General features: G+C 35.9%; 2 protein-coding genes across 2 annotated transcripts in view; one reads left to right on the top strand and one right to left on the bottom strand.

The window, feature by feature from the left end:
* Positions 1-787: 787 nt before the first annotated feature.
* Positions 788-13,498, bottom strand: LOC110452951 (lamin Dm0-like). The gene is made up of 11 exons (XM_021501711.1): positions 12,972-13,498; positions 9,477-9,609; positions 8,790-8,939; positions 8,186-8,356; positions 7,748-7,873; positions 7,222-7,442; positions 5,478-5,703; positions 4,889-5,005; positions 4,070-4,186; positions 3,356-3,445; positions 788-3,041 (listed from the first exon to the last, which is right to left on the bottom strand). Exons 1-11 carry the CDS (start codon positions 13,394-13,396, stop codon positions 3,012-3,014), a joined length of 1,806 nt encoding a protein of 601 aa, XP_021357386.1. The 5' UTR covers positions 13,397-13,498; the 3' UTR covers positions 788-3,011.
* An 87-nt stretch (positions 13,499-13,585) lies between these two features.
* The window catches only part of LOC110452950 (sodium-coupled monocarboxylate transporter 1-like), a 29,502-nt gene continuing 23,622 nt past the window's right edge, over positions 13,586-19,465 (top strand). The window contains exon 1 of the mRNA XM_021501710.1: positions 13,586-13,659. Coding sequence (XP_021357385.1) covers positions 13,635-13,659 — 25 coding nt within the window. The 5' untranslated portion in view covers positions 13,586-13,634. The remainder of the gene's footprint in view (positions 13,660-19,465) is intronic.

The following is a 19,465-nucleotide window of genomic DNA, read 5'->3' as shown; positions in this document are numbered from 1 at the left end:
AATAAGGGTGAAAATAATACTACAACCAGGCCTAAGGGAGAAAACAGTTAATAGGCTATGCACCAGGATATCATGTCATGCAAACTCTAAAATTAACAAAAAAAAAAATCTACAATGACTAAAATATTATGACGAATTCAATGTAAACCTACATATTTCTAGAACACCCAGGTTTTTAATATGCCAGTTAATTTTGTTGGTAAAGAAAATTTAAGATTAATTAACCACAAAAGAAACTTTAATTTTCAATGCTAATTATCTGCATTAAAGGAATTTTGTAAACAGCATACTTGTAACTGAAATGTTATAGAGTGAATTAGGTTTACATACAGGAGTATAATATATATTTTAAAACATTTGTATAAAGTGTACATGTATATACTATAGATAAATGACAATAATTAGCATCACTACAAATATAAGGCAAGTATTCTCGGAGTTACTATGAAAGTGTTTCTCTGGCAACGATGATGTTATGTCCACATGGAAAATTCCTGTCCTCGAGTCGGCCTCTACATTTATTTTATTTTGTTTAATGTCCTATTAACATCTATAAATGTCATTTAAGGACGTGTCATCCTCTACAGAACTGTTTTTCATTTTCTTTTGATCTAAACACCGGACAACTTACGAAGGTAGATTTAGATTTTATTAGAGGTCTAGCTACCATACCTTCCACCTTTATTATCCTATGTAGATATATATTTATATACCAGGTATATATGTGTGGACTGAAGATCATTGTTTCCAGAGACCACCGAAGTGACTAGTGTGAAAAGATGGGATCAAAATATTAGTCAAAGCCATTCACTAGAAAAATGTTACTATGATTTAATAGCTTAGAAGCAGCATGGCAACAGTAGATTAAGGTTATATTAGGTCGAGGGTGCTGAAACCATTGGTATCCCGTCCCCAAGCAAGACATTCATCTATGATCAATCTACCTAGTTACTCAGATGGGTACCATGTTTACCGAGAACTTATCCTCCGAAATATTTTAATAATAAATAAGTTAACTCGAGAAATGGACCCATTCATTTTTAAATTTCTAATGAATTACTGTTTAAATTTTCCTGTGCTTCAATTGGAGGTAATGGCCAATGCCAGGATGAGAGACACAGTACAATGAAACAAATGAAAAGTTAAAAATTCCCCCGAATCCAATTTGAATAACAAATAGTGAAGTTTATGAAATCTTGTCAACTGAAATATTTCAAAATATTTACCGATATATAGCAATTTCAAGTAAGAACAGCTTTGAAAAACAATGATCAAGTATGGAAGAAAAAATACACATACATATTTATAAAATGTGGGATGTTATAAGCGAATAATCAACACAATCACGTAAAATTTCAACATGATTTTTTCCATTACAGAATGAAAATCGTACAAATGGACGAGACTAAACCACAACCAGACATAAACAGTATAACACAGGACAACATCAACAAGGCAGGAATTCTCCTCTGGTTCTGGATCAACAAACGTGTAAACAATAACAAGCCTCATAAACACTTGAGTTCTGATGTAACCACGAGACGAGAGTTTGATTTTATAAATACATATTTTATGCATTATCTATTGGAAATATTTCTGGAAATTTTAATAGGTTCAGATTTCAAGTGTTGCATTTCAGATTGCGAATAATGGAAATAGCTATTAATAAATGTGATGTTTGAATAATATTGACTAATTTGGTACGCGTTGAGTCTATATTTAGATACAATCTAATAATAGTTATAACCATAAAATATATACACCGTTTTAAGCTGCCTCTTTGTATTAGCAAATATAAGCGAATGACTTAAGTTAATAAAGTTCCTTTGTGAACACCTAAATGACAGGAACTACATCCGATATATACTTCAGTACTGTAACGATTAGATTTCCTCATCACTTTGACAAAAGATGTTTTCAATGTTGTACCTCAATGGAACCTCACAGCACTATTTTTTTAATATTTTTGAAATGGAAAACATTTCTGAAATGATTTCTTGTAACGGTGTCGTTAAATCTTTTCAATTATGAAGTTGGATTACAAATGAAGGCTTTGAATGGCAGTGATCTTAACCGAGATGTAGGTACCTATCTTCACTCAAAATGAAGCCACCAATCTATAGATCGCCATTCCTACCACGTATTTGACCACGACTGTTAAATGGTAATGAGGTAGAAAAGGCAGCAAATGACAATCCTAGCTAATGGTTCACACATAGATCACCAGCACTAGGTTTTGATTAATCATTTTCACAACACATTGACAATGGGTTTGATGATAATGCCACATCGACCTAACAATTTCTAAACTCAGAATGATCAGTTTTCAAAGAAAAGCGTGCAAGAAATGAAACTTTATGAAATGAAACACAATCACGCAATTTTTGGGAAAATACACAACAACATGCTTCTATGGTTTTCATCATCTTAGCCAATCACAGCTGGAGTTACCAAATAGAAATCGAATAATTTACATTGGAAAGTCTTAATTTAATTTTCAGAATACCATGAAGGTCTAAACCTTTTAGCTTTGATTTGTTTGTTTCACACTTTTTATTAGTTTTTACTTCAGAAGGAGTGAAAAAAATATTTCCAATTTACCATAAATCACAACTACATGATTTGAGAGCAAGTTAACAAATTTGAATTGCTTTAAAACAATAAATAATACATGTAAACAAGTTAAACTTGCATTTTTGACAAAAAAAGGAGTCCAAAAAGGCTTGATTTATGCCTCACAGTAACATTACAATTCCCTGAATGCATTATAAAATCATAACCTTATGAATAATTGGTGTATATATCCGCATGTTTGATTCCCGCGATAGTTCACTCGCAGGACACAAATATGTCAGAAACGAGATTCCATACCATTCCACCCTGAATGAAAACATCATCAGCACTTTTGAAGAATCTTGGTGCAATGACAGCTGGGGCCTGTGATTTACACCTCTTCCCATTCATGATGCTCGTCCGAATAGTTTATCAGACTCCTCTTCAAGCTTAAACGCCTACATAATGGAGCATCGATCACTTCCACGCTGCAAGAAGAAAAAAAATCCAATAATTTAACATTATCACCTCAAATGATTTATACTTCAGTAATGATATGTATCTGTTTACATCAGTTGGGCATTTTTTTTTTTTTTTTCAATTGTGTTTATCACATAGAAAACCCATATTTAGTAGCTAAAAGTGGAAAATAATTAAAAACCCAAATTTTCTCACACTGAACCTTATTTTAATCAGTTAATGGTAAATCATAATTAACTTGTTGGTCAAAGTAAACCAGTCAATGCCCGAAAGCTGAACAAACAAACTTGTATAGAGCAAAGAAACGAAACTTGTGACTTACACCAGTGTCAACATCATCAAATCCTCGACTTGTACGGAAGGACTGTGTGCTTCGAGCTAGAGTCTTTGACATTTCCCTGGACGCTACTTCCTGTATCCAATAAGAAACAGTATTTATAGCAAAAAGGGAGGAAACTTATCAAAACTATTCATTGTAAAATCTCCATTTTTCACAAGACTTAATTATAAAGATTATATATAGTGTTATGATTATTTTTCCAGTAAAAAATTGTTTACATTTCAACCACTTTTAATTGAAAATACTAAATACCAGTGCCAGATAGAACCCCGAACCTGGCATTTTGTTTGTACAGATCATTCAATTCACAAAAAGGTATGATTTACCATATTGAGCAAGGTACAACCCGAGGATCTTGATTTTAAAACGGATCTGTCCACACCCGTATCTTATCTGATGTGATGAGATTGCTTCATAATGTAATACTGTTTATTTGTAATATACATATGTATTTTTATTTCTAAGAAAATGACAGCAGGAACCCAAATGATCTGGCACACATAACTTGTTTCTGTCGTATATATAAGCCACCAGAGCAAATTTTTTATTTGCAGATCACAATTTTTTTAGGATTTCAATCACTTCAGATCATTGTTAAATATTTTTTTGGGAAAATACGAAGCCTAAACAAAGATAATAGACAGTGACATAATGCATATGAAAGCCAATCTAAGTGAGTCACAGAAATGTACAGACCTCTCCGTCACTGTTGACAAGGACAGTCTTCATGTCACCATCAGTTACCCACTGCTGTGTTTTCATCACCAGGTCGGAGGGTGGGCTGTGTGTCTGACCCATACCAGAGCTCCAAACCTACAACAGGTCAACATAGGTCAACATAGGTCAAACATAGGTCAACATAGGTCAAACACGGCAATGTAAAGGATACTTCATAGCATCATCTAAATAGAGCCATATTTATTTTCAGCTCAGTTCAATTCAAAGTTTATATTGATCTGATATTTTACAAAGAAACACCACCTACAACAGATTTACTTATATTGTGTCCTGGTCTCCAGCTGATCAAGATATCTGGCTCCAAGCTGCCTAGCTAATAATTACCAGTGGCTCCTAACTACTGTAACACGGCCACTTCCCCTAAAAGGATGGTTGAACGTTTCAATGGTTAGCAGCATGCTTTTCTTTACATGACCCTAGTGGGTTATTGTTAACAAAGAACACTGTTTCACAACATTCCTTCCAGGTTAATCGGAAAATTAAAAGCAAGGAGGACGAAATCTGAAGCATGAAGGCTAAGTTTTAAAGATGTAACATAGATTCATGAAAGAAAGCATACACTAGACCTGTATAAAAAGTGATTTAACTGAAACAGTGGTATAGGTAGTACAGAAATTTTACATCAAGGACTTGTTTCATGGGTCAAAAACATTTCATGTTTGCCATGTTCCTTTTAATGAAAACCATGAAATCTTTTTGACCCATGATACACCAATGCTGAGATTTCCATTCCAGCCTTAGTTAAATGGTTTTGTCTTGACCACTTTTCAAACTCACAGTGCAGGCCTGGTTGGCTCGGAGAAGTAGACTTCTGTGAAATTTGTAGAGGGTTGATTTTTCGCTGTCGTCTTTCCCAGCTGTGTGCTTTAGCTGCCAACCACCAACAGCAATGTCCTGTAAGTCCGAAATCATAAAGTCAAACACAGTGGTGAGCCATTTAAATGTGTCTGGTATAAAGATAAAAAAATCTTCAGAAAAACACATACTCTCAACTTCCTGGAGTCATCTAATTGAATTTTAGTCAATTTGCTTAACTTGGGAGATTTAAAACAGAAAATGTGTTATTCCAAAACTCCTGTAAGGTATTTATCTAGCCGGAAAAAAGAACTTCTACTGTATATTATAGAGATATATGGTAGGTTTCCAATCAAAGTGTTTTGTTATGGCATTGTATTTTACAGATTCCTTCATACCATTTTGTATTTTTAACGGAAAAATTGGGAGCACAAAGTAATCTCGATTTTTTTTTCTAAATTGGGAAGATTTTGTTAGGTGTTAGAGACTAAATTGTTGTAAGAATATATAGAGGATGTCCTTGTAAGTCATTGTAATCAGCAGCAGGTGCTTGGTCAAGATTGTTCTATACCTCATCAGACGTATTGTAAATCTTGATGAATTTTCCTTCGCCATCCGTTTCCTTGATCTCCACGTGACCACTAGCTGAGGATGTTGTGGCAAAACCTGAGCTAGATGATGACTGGCTGAATTCCTCAACTGTATCAGAAAGTGCCACGCGCTTGCGTTTGGCGCCCCTTGCTCCAGATCGGCCTGGGGTCGACTCAGATGATGAAGATGACTGTGACAGGTTCAGTCTAAGGATGAAAAGGAAGCAGTTTGAAATGTGCACCTAGCGACAGAATTTAAATTCTTCTGAAAGAACTTTAATATGGAAGACTCTGATCCACTTAGATGGTATGCTCCTCAGCAAGTTCATTAACTCATTAACCCCTGAAGACACATTTGAACTCTTCCAAGTAAAAGGTTGGAATAGTTTATTCTGAAATTGCAGGGGTGAATGAGTTAATGTTACATTTATAACACTGAAAATATCCTCAATTTCACACTATCAGTGATAATCACTGACCTACTCAAGTAATCACCAAAATGCACAACCTTCAAATTAACGGTGTTATTATATAACAACCTTTCCATCTTTAGTACATCCCTTTAAACTAGAAACAATGGAATGAACTTACAAATGAAATTAAAAATTTAGGTTATTTTTCTATGTTCAAAAATAAGAAGCTTGGAAGTCATTTGAACTCTTAAATTATTGTTATTTTAGATTCTTTCCAATGCTGGAAATCTTTTACTCTATGCTATGTGAGCGTATAACTATGTCAATTTTTACACTTTACTATATTAGTATGTATGTATGTTGGACTAATGTCTTCTAATGATACTTTATATGCATGAACTTTTGTGCAATCTTTGATAATTTTAAACATGTATTTGTGATAAATGTATCATACATATATCTCATAAAATACTTGTTAGCAATCATGTATTTAACACCTACCATGTTTTGCTAACAAGAGGACCCAGCGGTAGATTAGATTGGCTGAACAGGTTCTTTATACTCACAAAATAAAGTTTTATCATTATTATTATATTAAACTAAACAAAATCTGTTTGAGATAATGTCTTGTTTGATATCCATCTCATAAAAATACTCAGTTTGTCTGATTTTCATATAGGACTTCATGTAGACTTTATCTATGTTTAGTGTTAATTTGGACTGGCTGAGCTGGTCTCTGCTCGTTTTCCTGTACATATCTATCTTCCTCACCCTCCCTCCTTTCCCTGTACATACCTTTCTTCCTCACCCTCCAGTAGTTTCCTTCTACATACCTTCTTTCTCACCCTTCCTAGTTTCCCTGTACATACATTTTTCCTCACCCTCCCTCCTTTCCCTGTACATACCTCCTCGTTTCCCTGTACATACCATTCTTCCTCACCCTCCCTCGTTTCCCTGTTCATACCTTTCTTCCTCACCCTCCAGTAGTTTCCTTGTACATACCCTCACCCTCCAGTAGTTTCCTTGTACATAACTTCTTTCTCACCCTTCCTAGTTTCCCTGTACATACATTTTTCCTCAACCTCCCTCCTTGCCCTGTACATACCTCCTCGTTTCCCTGTACATATCTTTCTTCCTCACCCTCCCTCGTTTCCCTGTACATACCTTTCTTCCTCACCCTCCAGTAGTTCCCTGTACACACCTTTCTTCCTCACCCTCCCTCATTTCCCTATACATATCTTTCTTCCTCACCCTCCCTTCTTTCCCTGTAAATATGTTTCTTCCTCACCCTTTAGTAGTTCCCTGTACATACCTTTCTTCCTCACCCTCCAGCAGTTTCCTGTAGGCCATGATTTCATTGTCTAGTTTAACTTTGACATCCAGGAGGTCAGCGTATTCCTGCGTCTGTTCATCCAGGATGATTCGTAGCTCGCCGATCTCCTGGTCTTTCATGGCTAATCGACTGAGGAATTCCTCCTGGTCACGAGCAAGCTGCGCCTCGAGGTCAGTGATGCGTGATATGTATGCAGCATTCTACAAAACAAGATGTTCATGAAGAATTTTCATTATTCTCCGAAAATTTAGTCAGATTGTTGAAGATAATCATACTGTCAACCATGTTTGTTTTTATGCTTTCTAATACTGGAATTGATTGACTTTCAGGAGCAGTATTTCTTCTTCTTTTTATTTAAGATTCAATCATTTTAAGAGGCATTCAGTTCCATGGACTTCATAATGATATACCATAGATCATGTTATTTATGTCAGCTTGATCCAGTTCATAATTGTCAGGCTAGCAGAATTTGATTTTGGGCTAGTAGATTATGTGTCTACTGTACCTCTGCACGAAGCCTAGTTAACTCGGATGACATCTCATCAAGGCGTTTACGAGATGAGAGAAGGTCCTGTGAAGACATATTCGAGCTGTTCATGCTCCTGTCCAGAGCCGACTGCACATCCCCAACCTGTTTTAACAACAAATAGCATCATCTATAATTGTACCAAGACTAACATAAATAATTCTCGAACCGCGGTTTGTCACAGAGCAGTAATTTTACTACCATAAACATTCCCCTTGGTGCTAACCATTCCAAATCAAGACATCAACTTTTGTTACTGTTACTATGTTACTAGTTGTTACTAGTTGTTACTAGTTGTTATGGACACCTAAATTTGGTTTATTTCTTGTTTAGATACGTATATGAAGTCAATGTCTCCGGTTCTTTTCATAAATCCTCATATCCACCTCACTGGGTAGCTGTACATGAAGTAATCACCTTCCTCTCGTAGAGACTTTCGACCTCGAGGCGAACCTCACGCAGCTGAATGTCCTGTTCCTCTCGCAAACTCTGGAGTGCATCTTGTAACTTGGCCTCGTAATCCATGCGTACAGATGAATCCACTTCCTCGATCTCTTGTGTTGTTTTTACTCGAGTCTCGTTTAACTCCTTCAAGTAAAATTTAAAAAAGTTGTGACCATACATTATTTTTGTTCTAATACCTGTTTGTAAGGACAGAGTTATCCCATGTAAGAAAACAGTCAGTTGGGGGTGCAAGAAAAATCCATCATCATACATTTGCATGGCGTTAATAAGTGAAGCAGTTTAGGAGGTCTCTATAAGGATAAGATGCCTTACAATTAAAATATTTCATAGATTCACTATGGCCTCCATTGCAAGTTTTCTCTCGATGAATTTGCAAATTTAGACAGAAAAGTTTTGTTTCAGTAGCATAAGCAAACAAACGGATAGGGGTTGGAATTTTTTGCACCGCAGGTCCTATTAAACCATGAGTGTGCTAGCAAAAAAGCTCAAATATTATTAAAAGCGGATTCAAGAAGCTTACGACTTCCTCGGGTCAGATTGGGATCTGGCATGTTACCTGTTCATACACCTGTGTTTTGAAGGACAGGTCCTCTTTGAGACTCTGAATTCGGTTCTGTAGATCGACACGGAGCAACGTCTCATCCTCCAACTGTTTCTTAGCTGTTGCCAACTGCCGCTCCAGTGCGGCCAAATCGCTCCGAAGTTTCTAAATGGAAATTCAATACAGAACTTAACTAAAGCAAATAATAAGCCACACCATATTATAAACTGGTAGCAAGGCAAAGGCACAATGTAAATTTGATATCGTTCAACTTCATAAATCAATGTGGACATTTTTCTAGCAACAAGCAGAAAAACACCCTCGTTAAATGTGAAGAATATGCACACACATACATTGAAAAGGAATTGGACACCTGCATAAGCAAATAGTGGCAGAAACCGTGAAGGATAACAAATGCACATCAGAACTTTCAGTTTACGCTCGACATTTAAACTAGTTTAGAAGAAAATTAATATTTCTCTCAAATGAGGATGTCAAAATACACTTCAAATAAACATTCCCCATCAATTACAAGATAAAAAGCTCACATCCGAGGGTCAACTACATTCATACTCTCAAGGACCTACTTAGCCCTGCATGTGAATACTACATTTTAATCTAGAGTGGATCTTAAACAGACTAGCAATTCTAAAGGAGAGCGACAAAGAGTTGTTAAAGAGTCATGATCAAGAGATAACATACATTACACTCTTTCTCCAACAGTTTCCTCTGGTTCTCCGCATTCGTTGCTCGGTTTTCCAGGTCAGCATTTTCTTTGAGGAGGGCTGCATTTTGGTTTTGAGAATCTCGCAATTCTCTGTCCTTCTTGTGGTACCTGAAACAGCATGATCATGGCACATTGAACTTAAAACTTCTCTAACAAAGTCATATCAAGGACTAAAATCAATTAGGAAACATCATTTTCATGAATATGTAACTCAATGATGCATTTAAAAATGATAATTTCAAAAATGAGACATTGCAGTTATAGGATATTTTTCAATACAAGTTTTGAATGACATTTTCAAAATTTTCATTTTAAAGTCCTATTATATAATTATATAATTACAAAAAGATATAGTGGGTTATGAAAGTGAAAGCAAGTTCCACAGAAAAGCAAGAGTCTGGGGGTAATAAAATTACATAATATAAATACTTTATGAAAATTAAATTTTGTTTCTGATTTAATGATTTGGTTCAATAAGTTTTCAAATATAACGAGCGATGATGCATAAATGATAAAAGCCTCATAAAATCCATCATTTTTCACCTTGACTTTAATTTAAATTGCTGAAGAATAATCTTAAAATTCCAAGCAACATGTGAATAAGTTTTACACGTAAACTCAGGACAGTCCTCAACAATATGGAAGATAAATATGGGACAAATATACATCAGAAAAATAAGAAAGTTGGAAAAGCACATTATTTTGATTTTAATATCACCGTCACTTTAAGTATAATATCAGTTAAAAAAAATTGACAGGCATCAATAGAGCTACCTGGTCTCCTTCAAAGGTTCCTAATTCAAAGACGTTTCATCCAAAATCCTTATTTACAGGGCCCGGAGTATGGGTGTTTTTAGGATCTGGATGCTTAAGATTTTAAACTATATTTATATATATATATATTTCCCAAAAGTTAAGGATCCCTGTCCCATGGTTATGTTTTTTTGTGAACACAATACTTTGCCCTTAATATTTTGTTGCATATGACTGTAGTACTTCCACTGAATAGGTACATCTAGCCCAAGTCGGTAGGAGAAAGAGTAATTTAATATCAAATAATCAATCTCAAGTCTAGGGTTCTGATCCTGGTCTAGCCCAGTTGAATTTTTTACACTCAGAATGCTACTGTTGATTATGCTTTATTTTGTCTTTATCATTTTTTCATAAATGTTCCAAAAGGGTATGTAAGCTTTTCCTGTCAGAAGTTATAGTCATGCTCGGCAAAAAAATACTATCCAACGCATAGATACCGTTTTTGGGAGTGGTACAGGGTCAGTTCACATCAATTTGTTGAACATCAAATAGAAGGTTGACATCAATATTTTTTGTGTATTGCCTTGTTTTACAGTGGAATACAGGCTGTTTCTCTGTGCAAACAAGAGGCCCAAGGGCCTTAGCGGTCAACTGAGTAATATCATATGTACTGGTCGATTTATTTTATTGTTTAGATGTGATGTGGAAAACAGCATGTAAACTAAGTGTAATACAATACTTGTCAATGTCATCAAAGGATAAGAATTTGAAAATATTGGTAAATGTTCCCTTTTGGGCCCCACCTTAGCCCCAAGGGTTGGGGTAGGAATCCCAATTTTACAATTTAGTAGCCTCATCTACCAAGGATGATTCTGACCAAGTTTGAAAAAAAATCCATCTGCTGGTTCTTGAGGAGAAGTTGAAAATGTAAAAAGTTTATGCACGACAACGGACGGAAAGCGATTGGAATAGTGTTTTGTTCCCCAAATATGAAGGAAAAATGAGGAATACCTTCCCAATTTCAATAAGGCAAAAAACAAATTACTTGTTTCTGCATTCATCTACAGAAATAATAGGTAGGTAGGCAATTAACTTAATTTTGGATTTTTTTTCACTATGGTTATAAAAAGCAGGAGTTCTGACTTTAACGGTGCATTATATCACGAAATGCAAATAAAAACTTAATGGTAGGCACAAAAATCTGGGGTAGGTAGGGTTAGCGGGAACACAAGATTTTATCTATTTGGCCTTAAGATATTTCTATATTTTCCCCAATTCATGCAGCTGCTTTACAGCTTTTGGAGGAAGAAAAACACTGATCTTGTTCCCATATATATATCATACATCTTAAAATTGTCGTATTACATTTATAACATTTCTGAAATGTTATTACTGTTGACCACTTTTCATTAGCCAAAGTAATGCATATTTGATAACATTGGTCTCTTGTAGTTCAAAAGAAACTTTCAGAAGTTTCCCAAGCACATGAATTCTGCATCATTCAGCTTTCATGAAGCAACTGAACAGGATTTTGTGAATGACTAAGTTCACAGTAATGTGATGTCATTGTATACTACAGCACTGAGCAGTGTGTGGGTGTGGGTGTGTAAAATACAGGCCCACAGCTAACCAGGGACTGTATGTTAGGACGATACTCTACATGTTTAAGCAGTTTACTTCTGTGTAAACATTTATAACAAATGGCAAACAGAAACATTGACAACATTTTGATAAAGCTGTCGGGTGGACACAGAAAAAATACAACTAGCAAGTGTTAAATAAATACATTTATCAATTCTATGACACATATCAATACAGTCACTGTAAATAATGGAGTTGAATTGTACATTAAAAAACACTAATACAAACAATAATGGTCTGATGTTATAATTCTTTATGTAGAATAATTCTAATATGATAATATCCATAAAAGTACTTAGGTATTTTTCATTGTTAAAATGATTAACTAAAATTCTTAGTTGAAAGTTTTGATAAGCTACTAAACATACAATATACCATCCACTACACTGTGTATACTTCTGTAGACTGCGTTTACCACAACTTTTGTTTTTAATTAAAATCAGATTATTAGTTGATAATCTTGACGTATCTGTATCAATTTTTGTTTGGATTCAGATTATCCATGTTAAACATCAAAGCCTGTCAAAGTGTGCTAGTTCTACGTACATACTCAACAACAAACGGAATACACACACTCTTAGACTCGTTATTAACAGTATCGGATGTCAGGCTCCAGTGACTCAGGGAGCGTGCTATCCCAGCTGGGGCCACAACAACACCGCCCTAGCTATAATAGCCTCCTCATGCTCTCACTGGATCTAGTCACAATGCCAGATTTAATCAGTGTACATGAATGGAGGGCAGTCTGTACACTCAGCAATACACTTCTGCATAGAGCTTTCAGCACCGCCTCTCCATTTTTTATATATTGTCTCTAATTTAAAAGTCTTCACAATTAATAGCTGTGCAACATGAAATATAAAACTTAGGAGCAAAACAAAAGCACTAGCTTGACAACAGTTTCAACTGTAAAAATGAAACATATCACACAAGTCAGGAGAAACGTCTTGAATTAACAAAACAAATAAGAAACGGACTATAGCTATGATAGTATATACAGGTACCGTCCGAATTTACCTGAGACTTTTTTTTACATGTTTTATGGTTTATTGAAAGCAAATCGACAGCTAACTCACTTGAGTTTCCAGTCTTCCGATTCTTCTTTGTACTTTCCGACTTCGATCTGCAAACGTGCTTTCTCTTTTGCAGTCTCATCCAACAGACGTCTAGCATCGTCAATCTCCGTCTGAAACACAGCTTTTATATTCGACCTGTCTCGGTTCACTGTCTCCTCGACGGATTTGATCTGAACTGTTAGTCTACTATTTTCTGTTTCCAGAAATCTAACCCTGTCTATATATGCTGCCAGGCGATCGTTAAGATTAAGCAGTTGGTCTTTTTCGATTTGCCGGGTAATTCTCGCCGGCGAGGGAGATCTCACGCGCCGGCCCGGCGATGCACTGCTGGTGGAAGGAGTCTCATCAGATGACCGTTGAGTATAAGTTGTTGTAGTGACCGTCCTCTTCGACGATTTTGTCGGCGTTCCAGTTTTGCTTGCCATCTTCAACAATTAAGCAGAAATCGAAGCTTCAAAACAAACACAGACCATGTAAACTTCGGCAAAATGGCCGCCAATGTGGATAGCGTCTGTACCCGCCTTTTTAGTCACGTGATCAACTACTGTGTGGGATCTCCTATACGCTTGAGTGACAGAAGTAAATTCCATTTCGTTGTAGCCGTCGGCTGGGATTTTACGAGTTGTAAATATTTTCGTAGTCTTCTTCCACTTCCGTTTAGTAATGAGACGGACAACAATATTTAAATGTAAGCTTTAAATTTCTGTTCAAGTGCATAGGCGTTTTCATTTTGTACCGTAACAGACACAGTCAAAGTTTAACCTGTCTTTAAAATATTGGGAACGTACATTGTACATGAAAATATGCATGGACATAACCACGGACTTAGATAATCTAATTCCTTGGCATAACTGAAATAGCTTGTGTTATTGTATTATGTTTATGCTAAAATTTGTAATAGACTATATAAATAGTGTCCACAATATCGATACATTTATGCATTGTTCGCAAATATGTACATGGCACCGTGTTTATTTATACCGCGAACAGGTGTTCATAGCAAAAAATATGCTATGACCCTGATGGTAAAACTGTCATTCTAAACCACTGTGACGTACACATGTATGACATCGGAAAACATATGTCCGGTAAAATATTCAGTTACCTATCGGTGATACATGTATATATATATATATTCAACAATTTATTCTGCGATATTCACATAGGAAACTTAATTAACGGGCTATCATTGGGATTACCATGTCAATATGTTAATCGAAAATTGTATCATAAATACATATTTTCAGTGAAAGGAGGGAAGCTATTTGCAAATATTAGAGAGGTATAGAATTATTCTCTGGAGATACGTTCTCTAGAGGACGATTTGCCCGTTCACACATGCTTCCTTGCAGTTCAAGTTGTCATCCGGCTGAGTGGAATTAAGTGGATATGTTTACACATATATTTATTTTGTAATTAAGATCAGAGGAGATGTTTTTCTTCAATTAATGTATCCCTAAACATCCCCTTACGCCTCTATTATAATTTCGGGGTTGTGATACTTATACATATCCGTCTTTATCAATAATTAAGCGTTTTATCTTAGATCGAAATTCAGACGTAAACACCCGCGTGGAACAACATACTTTGTTGTCCGAAAACAAACGAAAATAAAATTTGTAATTTACGGTTATAGAAAAATGTCAAGAAAACTTCCCGACCTTGCCGTACTAACAATAAACATATTTCAGAGTCAGATTTCAGGGTACGGCACACGTACAGTTAGAGCAGCTTAATGAACATGATCAATCATAAGTGGTTTCATAGACAGACAATTTCAAATAATTGAGAACGAAGCAAGTCAAATTAATGTCTTTTGAACAAGTTCAAATTTAAAAAATCTGGATCTACTATAGGTTTACATATGTATATATGTAACAGTTCACTTTCAAAGCCAGATTTCATCATAAAATAGCGGTAAGTCCAAACTTACTAGAAGATTAAAGTTGTTTACATTTGAAGTTGACTGACACTCAAAAAAGACGTGATCGTCATTTTCTCTATGGTAACCACAATTTGAAAATGATACTGTGGGAATCTTGAACTAAATTGACAAAGCAGTTTTTTTAGACAGTAGTAATACATGTACTCAGTTTTCAAATAAAACGATCAATTTTTGAAATATCGGGGCTATGTCTTATAGATTATAAAGGATTTTTGAAAATAAAGAGTTTTAAGTGTGGTAGGAAGGCATTTGTAAATATGAGGGAAAACGTATGTATAATATGTAAACAATGTTCTGTCCATGCCCAAGTATATACAAAAACTGGCTTGTGTTGTAGTTGTGTGTCAATGTGGCCATAAAATGGCATGTTTCTGTCTAGTGGTAAAAACCTTCTCGGACCGTTACAGGTAGGTCACCGTGGCTAGCTGTCGGCTATCCGGAAACTGGCTATTGATCGGCCGGTGTTCTAGTGTCAGACCAGGATTAATGATGAAGCACGCGCCATTAATGTAAATCACTTGTATTAATTGAATGTTCTGAATAACCTGACATAAATAAGTATAAAATAATTATAAATTAGACTTGCACGAGTTTGCTACGCTTTGCTTAAGAGTTTGTATTGAGACTATTATACGACATTTTATATAACATTCTATTTAACTAGAGTCAAACTCTTAACACGCTTTATTTAGACAGACAACCCATGTAATAAATGCAACACCAGGTGACTACAAATGGTTCTATGCCACCTAGCTTAATACCTCCACAAACTCAACTGGCTACGACTGGTTCTATGACACCTTGCTTAATACCCCCACATGTATGCTTGAGGCGTATTTGTCTCAGCGCTTTGTTTGACGGTAAGACCATGCTTAAAAAAACATATTTTTTCACAATCATAATGCCACCACACTTGATTGTTCAAGAGAGGCACTTTAGCATCCGTCCCTGGCCATTCTATACCATCTCATTATACCTAAATTCACAAGTGATGTACTGAACGGTAGCATTTTCAGTCGCAGTGTCCATGGTCCGTACCGTTACGGACGTATACTGACCGTCCTTCAGCGGTAGCTAGCCTTGCTCAAGTCCGAATAAATTGGCGAGAAGCACCAACCGTTTCAAGTACCTGGTTTATTGTGGCTGTAGTAGATCTAGACAGAGACGTATATACTACACTTTATATGTCTCTGGTCTAGAAAATGTTCGAGGTGGTGGGTTCGGGTGGAAGAGTATGGCAAAATTGGGAAACAATTAAAATGGTGGACTTCGGAGTCAAAGTACCCAACAGCTATGGAATACCGGGAACCGAAGCTGTCATATAATATCGACACTGACTTCTATCATTGTATATTAATGTACATAGCGCTAGATTTGCCCCTCATACACAGTTATAACAAGCAGGGTTCTTTAAACGTGTACAATAAGGATGCTTAGTTTGATCAGTCACTGAACAAAGCCTGATATCCGGGCACACCCGGACTTGTAACTTTATCAAAATATCTACCACTACCACAAAAGGTACTTAAGAATTATGCAACAATGGTCGATGGTTACATTGATAATTAACACAGTACGGAGTATAATGATTGTGAGACGACTCGGCGGGGACCCCTGTAAACGACTTGCTGTGTAGGCTTAATATTGAACATTTGAAATGGGATTTTTGAAAACTGACCGTGATGTTGAAAAATGACAGGATCATTTAAGCTCACCTGTAACAGAGTGTCATAATGATCTAACGTCCACTGGAACAGCGTCCGTCGTCAGTCCTTCGCCCACTTCCCAATTGCGACTGCCAATGTAGAGTATCAATGCTTAGCTTGCTGAGGCTACGACGTTGTTTTTTTCCTTCAAATAATGACCTTGACCAACTTTAAAGGTTAAAGAGGTAAAATCACTGATGATGTATTATACGTATCAAGCGCTCGAGATAATTAATGTAGAAAATAAGAATGTGCATGTCCTAAATGTACCACCGTACATATGTCAATTATGCTAAGAGTCATTTTGGTCTGTAGTTATGATATCTTGCCTGTGATGGATGCTGGCTTGTTACCAAATGTTGGTGACCTTGTCCTACGTTGCAGGTCACAAAGATGAGGTGTGTTTGCTTACACAATTCAATAGCATGTGAGCGACACAGGCCCGTCGAACCTTTTGTACTGGGATCTGGAAACCCATTTGGACCTCCTCATGGGTTGTAATGTCAACGGAACAGTCCAAAGATGGAAAATAATTTTCTGTAAGGCAGATACATATCTCTTCAAATAAATACAACGTTAGCTTTTATTTTGTTTCATAGATTTTATATATAAACAATGTATATATAGAATAAAAACAAAAAATTCCAGATCGTCCGCGGACGATCTGGAATTTTTTGTTTTTATTCTATATTTTCCTTCGCTAGGACTTATTTATTTATTATCTACAATGTATATATATATAGAAATGTTAACGCCTCCTTTCCCCAACCCCTTCCGCTGGTTACCATGGCGACATAACACTCCTGATGTGTGTGTTTTTCAAAGTACAATTTATAATCCTCAACACTATGCACCACATGCTATACTAGCTTTGTTCGTGAATATAAAAGGTTGATAAAAATAATTTCCGAAATTATTAAAACAGGAAAAGTGCGAGGTAATGATAATTTTTACTGAATTAAGCTACACACACAATTTGCGCCCCGTAAATTGGTTACCATGGGCTCAAGTAACCGATGTTTAATTAGATTTATATTTACATTCAAAAATATAACAGTAATATTATGGCTCTTAATCTATGTAGATATTTTCGTGATTATCAAACCGTCTGCAAGTGTACTAGTGAAGCACTGTTAAAATGTATACATGCGGTATCGCGTGAAAAGAGTGTGTACAAGTTTAATCACGACAGAGTTATGTTTCCTGTCCGAGAGAGACTTTGATAGAACTTTACAAGTAAAGTCAAAGTTGGTCTGATCTCAGGGCTGTTCCCGGGGAATCGGGCTAGTCTAATGGCCCAATCTACCGGTACAGTATCAGGCTATTAGTATAGAAATGTCCAATGTTTTGTGGTCAATATACATAATACTCCACCTCTTAGTCTTTAGAAGCGGTCTGGTAAACATGATCGCCATTTGATCCGTACATATTGACTTTCCGAGAATCGGGTATCAAAAAAACACTTCTGTTTTGTAAAAACGAGCCAATTCTTTTTTAAATGACAAAACTTTAAAATGTTCAGCACGTGTTTGAATGTTCAGCGTTTACCGGAGAAACGTTTTATTTAATTGGAATTCAGTTTCTGAAAGGAGCCAGGCCTTCACAGTGTAAAGAACCACATGCAGTCACGTGACAATATGTAAATACTGCTATATGTAGATGTGCAATAAATATTCGTGTTGTATACGACTAATACATTCTCGTTCATGATCTTTTGTAAAAAAGGCCAGTCAAGTAATTAAATATTTGTAACATATAATATCACCATCCAAGTAGTCCAACATTTAATGTGTTATTTCTCTGCAATGATGAGCTTTATTCAAACATTTGACGTTTCCGTTTCGTTTTTAAGCAATTGTATTAAGAAATGGCCTGCCTGGTATCTACAGCGATGTCAACTTTAAGATTCATTGCCTTTCATTGTGATGATATATAATTTTACTTCAAGTGTGTTATCCGAATTAAATCAAATAAATAATAAAATTAAAAGTTATATCACAATGGTTTTATCTATCGCTGAATGCTCGTCAATATGAACGGTACGGTCTTAACATATCAAAGCTATACATTGTACAGGCGTATAGAAGGGGCTACTATATAGGCACCTAGCTGTTTACAGTCCGTGGCTGGTAAATCGATCCAATCTCCAATCGTTTCACATTAAATTTACGACCCCTTGCAGTGCCACAAACCGGTTTTTGGTTTTCATTCTACCTAAACGTTATTATTACAATTTCCAGAGATACCTGTCGTGTAGGCTCACTATTCAATCAGGTATAGTGAGTCAAACTTTAAAAAAACGAGGCTATTGTATGTTACTATGACAACGTTAATTTTACCAGCAAGTATACCGCATCCCACCTGCGCTAATCGCTTTTTTCGCGTAGGAGAATAATCCTTTGATGAAGTTCTATCCCAGGTAAAATCCACGAACGCTTTCACACTTGTAATAGTCTACAGGTACACACTTGTAATAGTCTACAGGTATACACTTGTAATAGTCTACAGGTACACACTTGTAATATTTTACAGGTACATACTTGTAATAGTCTACAGGTACACACTTGTAATAGTCTACAGGTACACACTTGTAATAGTCTACAGGTACACACTTGTAAAAGTCTACAGGTACACATTTGTAATAGTCTACAGGTACACACTTGTAATAGTCTACAGGTACACACTTGTAATAGTCTACAGGTAAACACTTGTAATAGTCTACAGATACACACTTGTAATAGTCTACAGGTATACACACTTGTAATAGTCTACAGGTACACACACTTGTAATAGTCCACAGGTACACACTTGTAATATTCTACAGGTACACACTTGTAATAGTC

The sequence above is a fragment of the Mizuhopecten yessoensis genome, unplaced genomic scaffold, assembly GCF_002113885.1.
Source record: "Mizuhopecten yessoensis strain PY_sf001 unplaced genomic scaffold, ASM211388v2 scaffold7007, whole genome shotgun sequence".
Lineage (NCBI taxonomy): Eukaryota > Metazoa > Mollusca > Bivalvia > Pectinida > Pectinidae > Mizuhopecten > Mizuhopecten yessoensis.
Note: the sequence above shows the minus strand (reverse complement) of the source record. Positions and strands in the feature narration are given on the sequence as shown.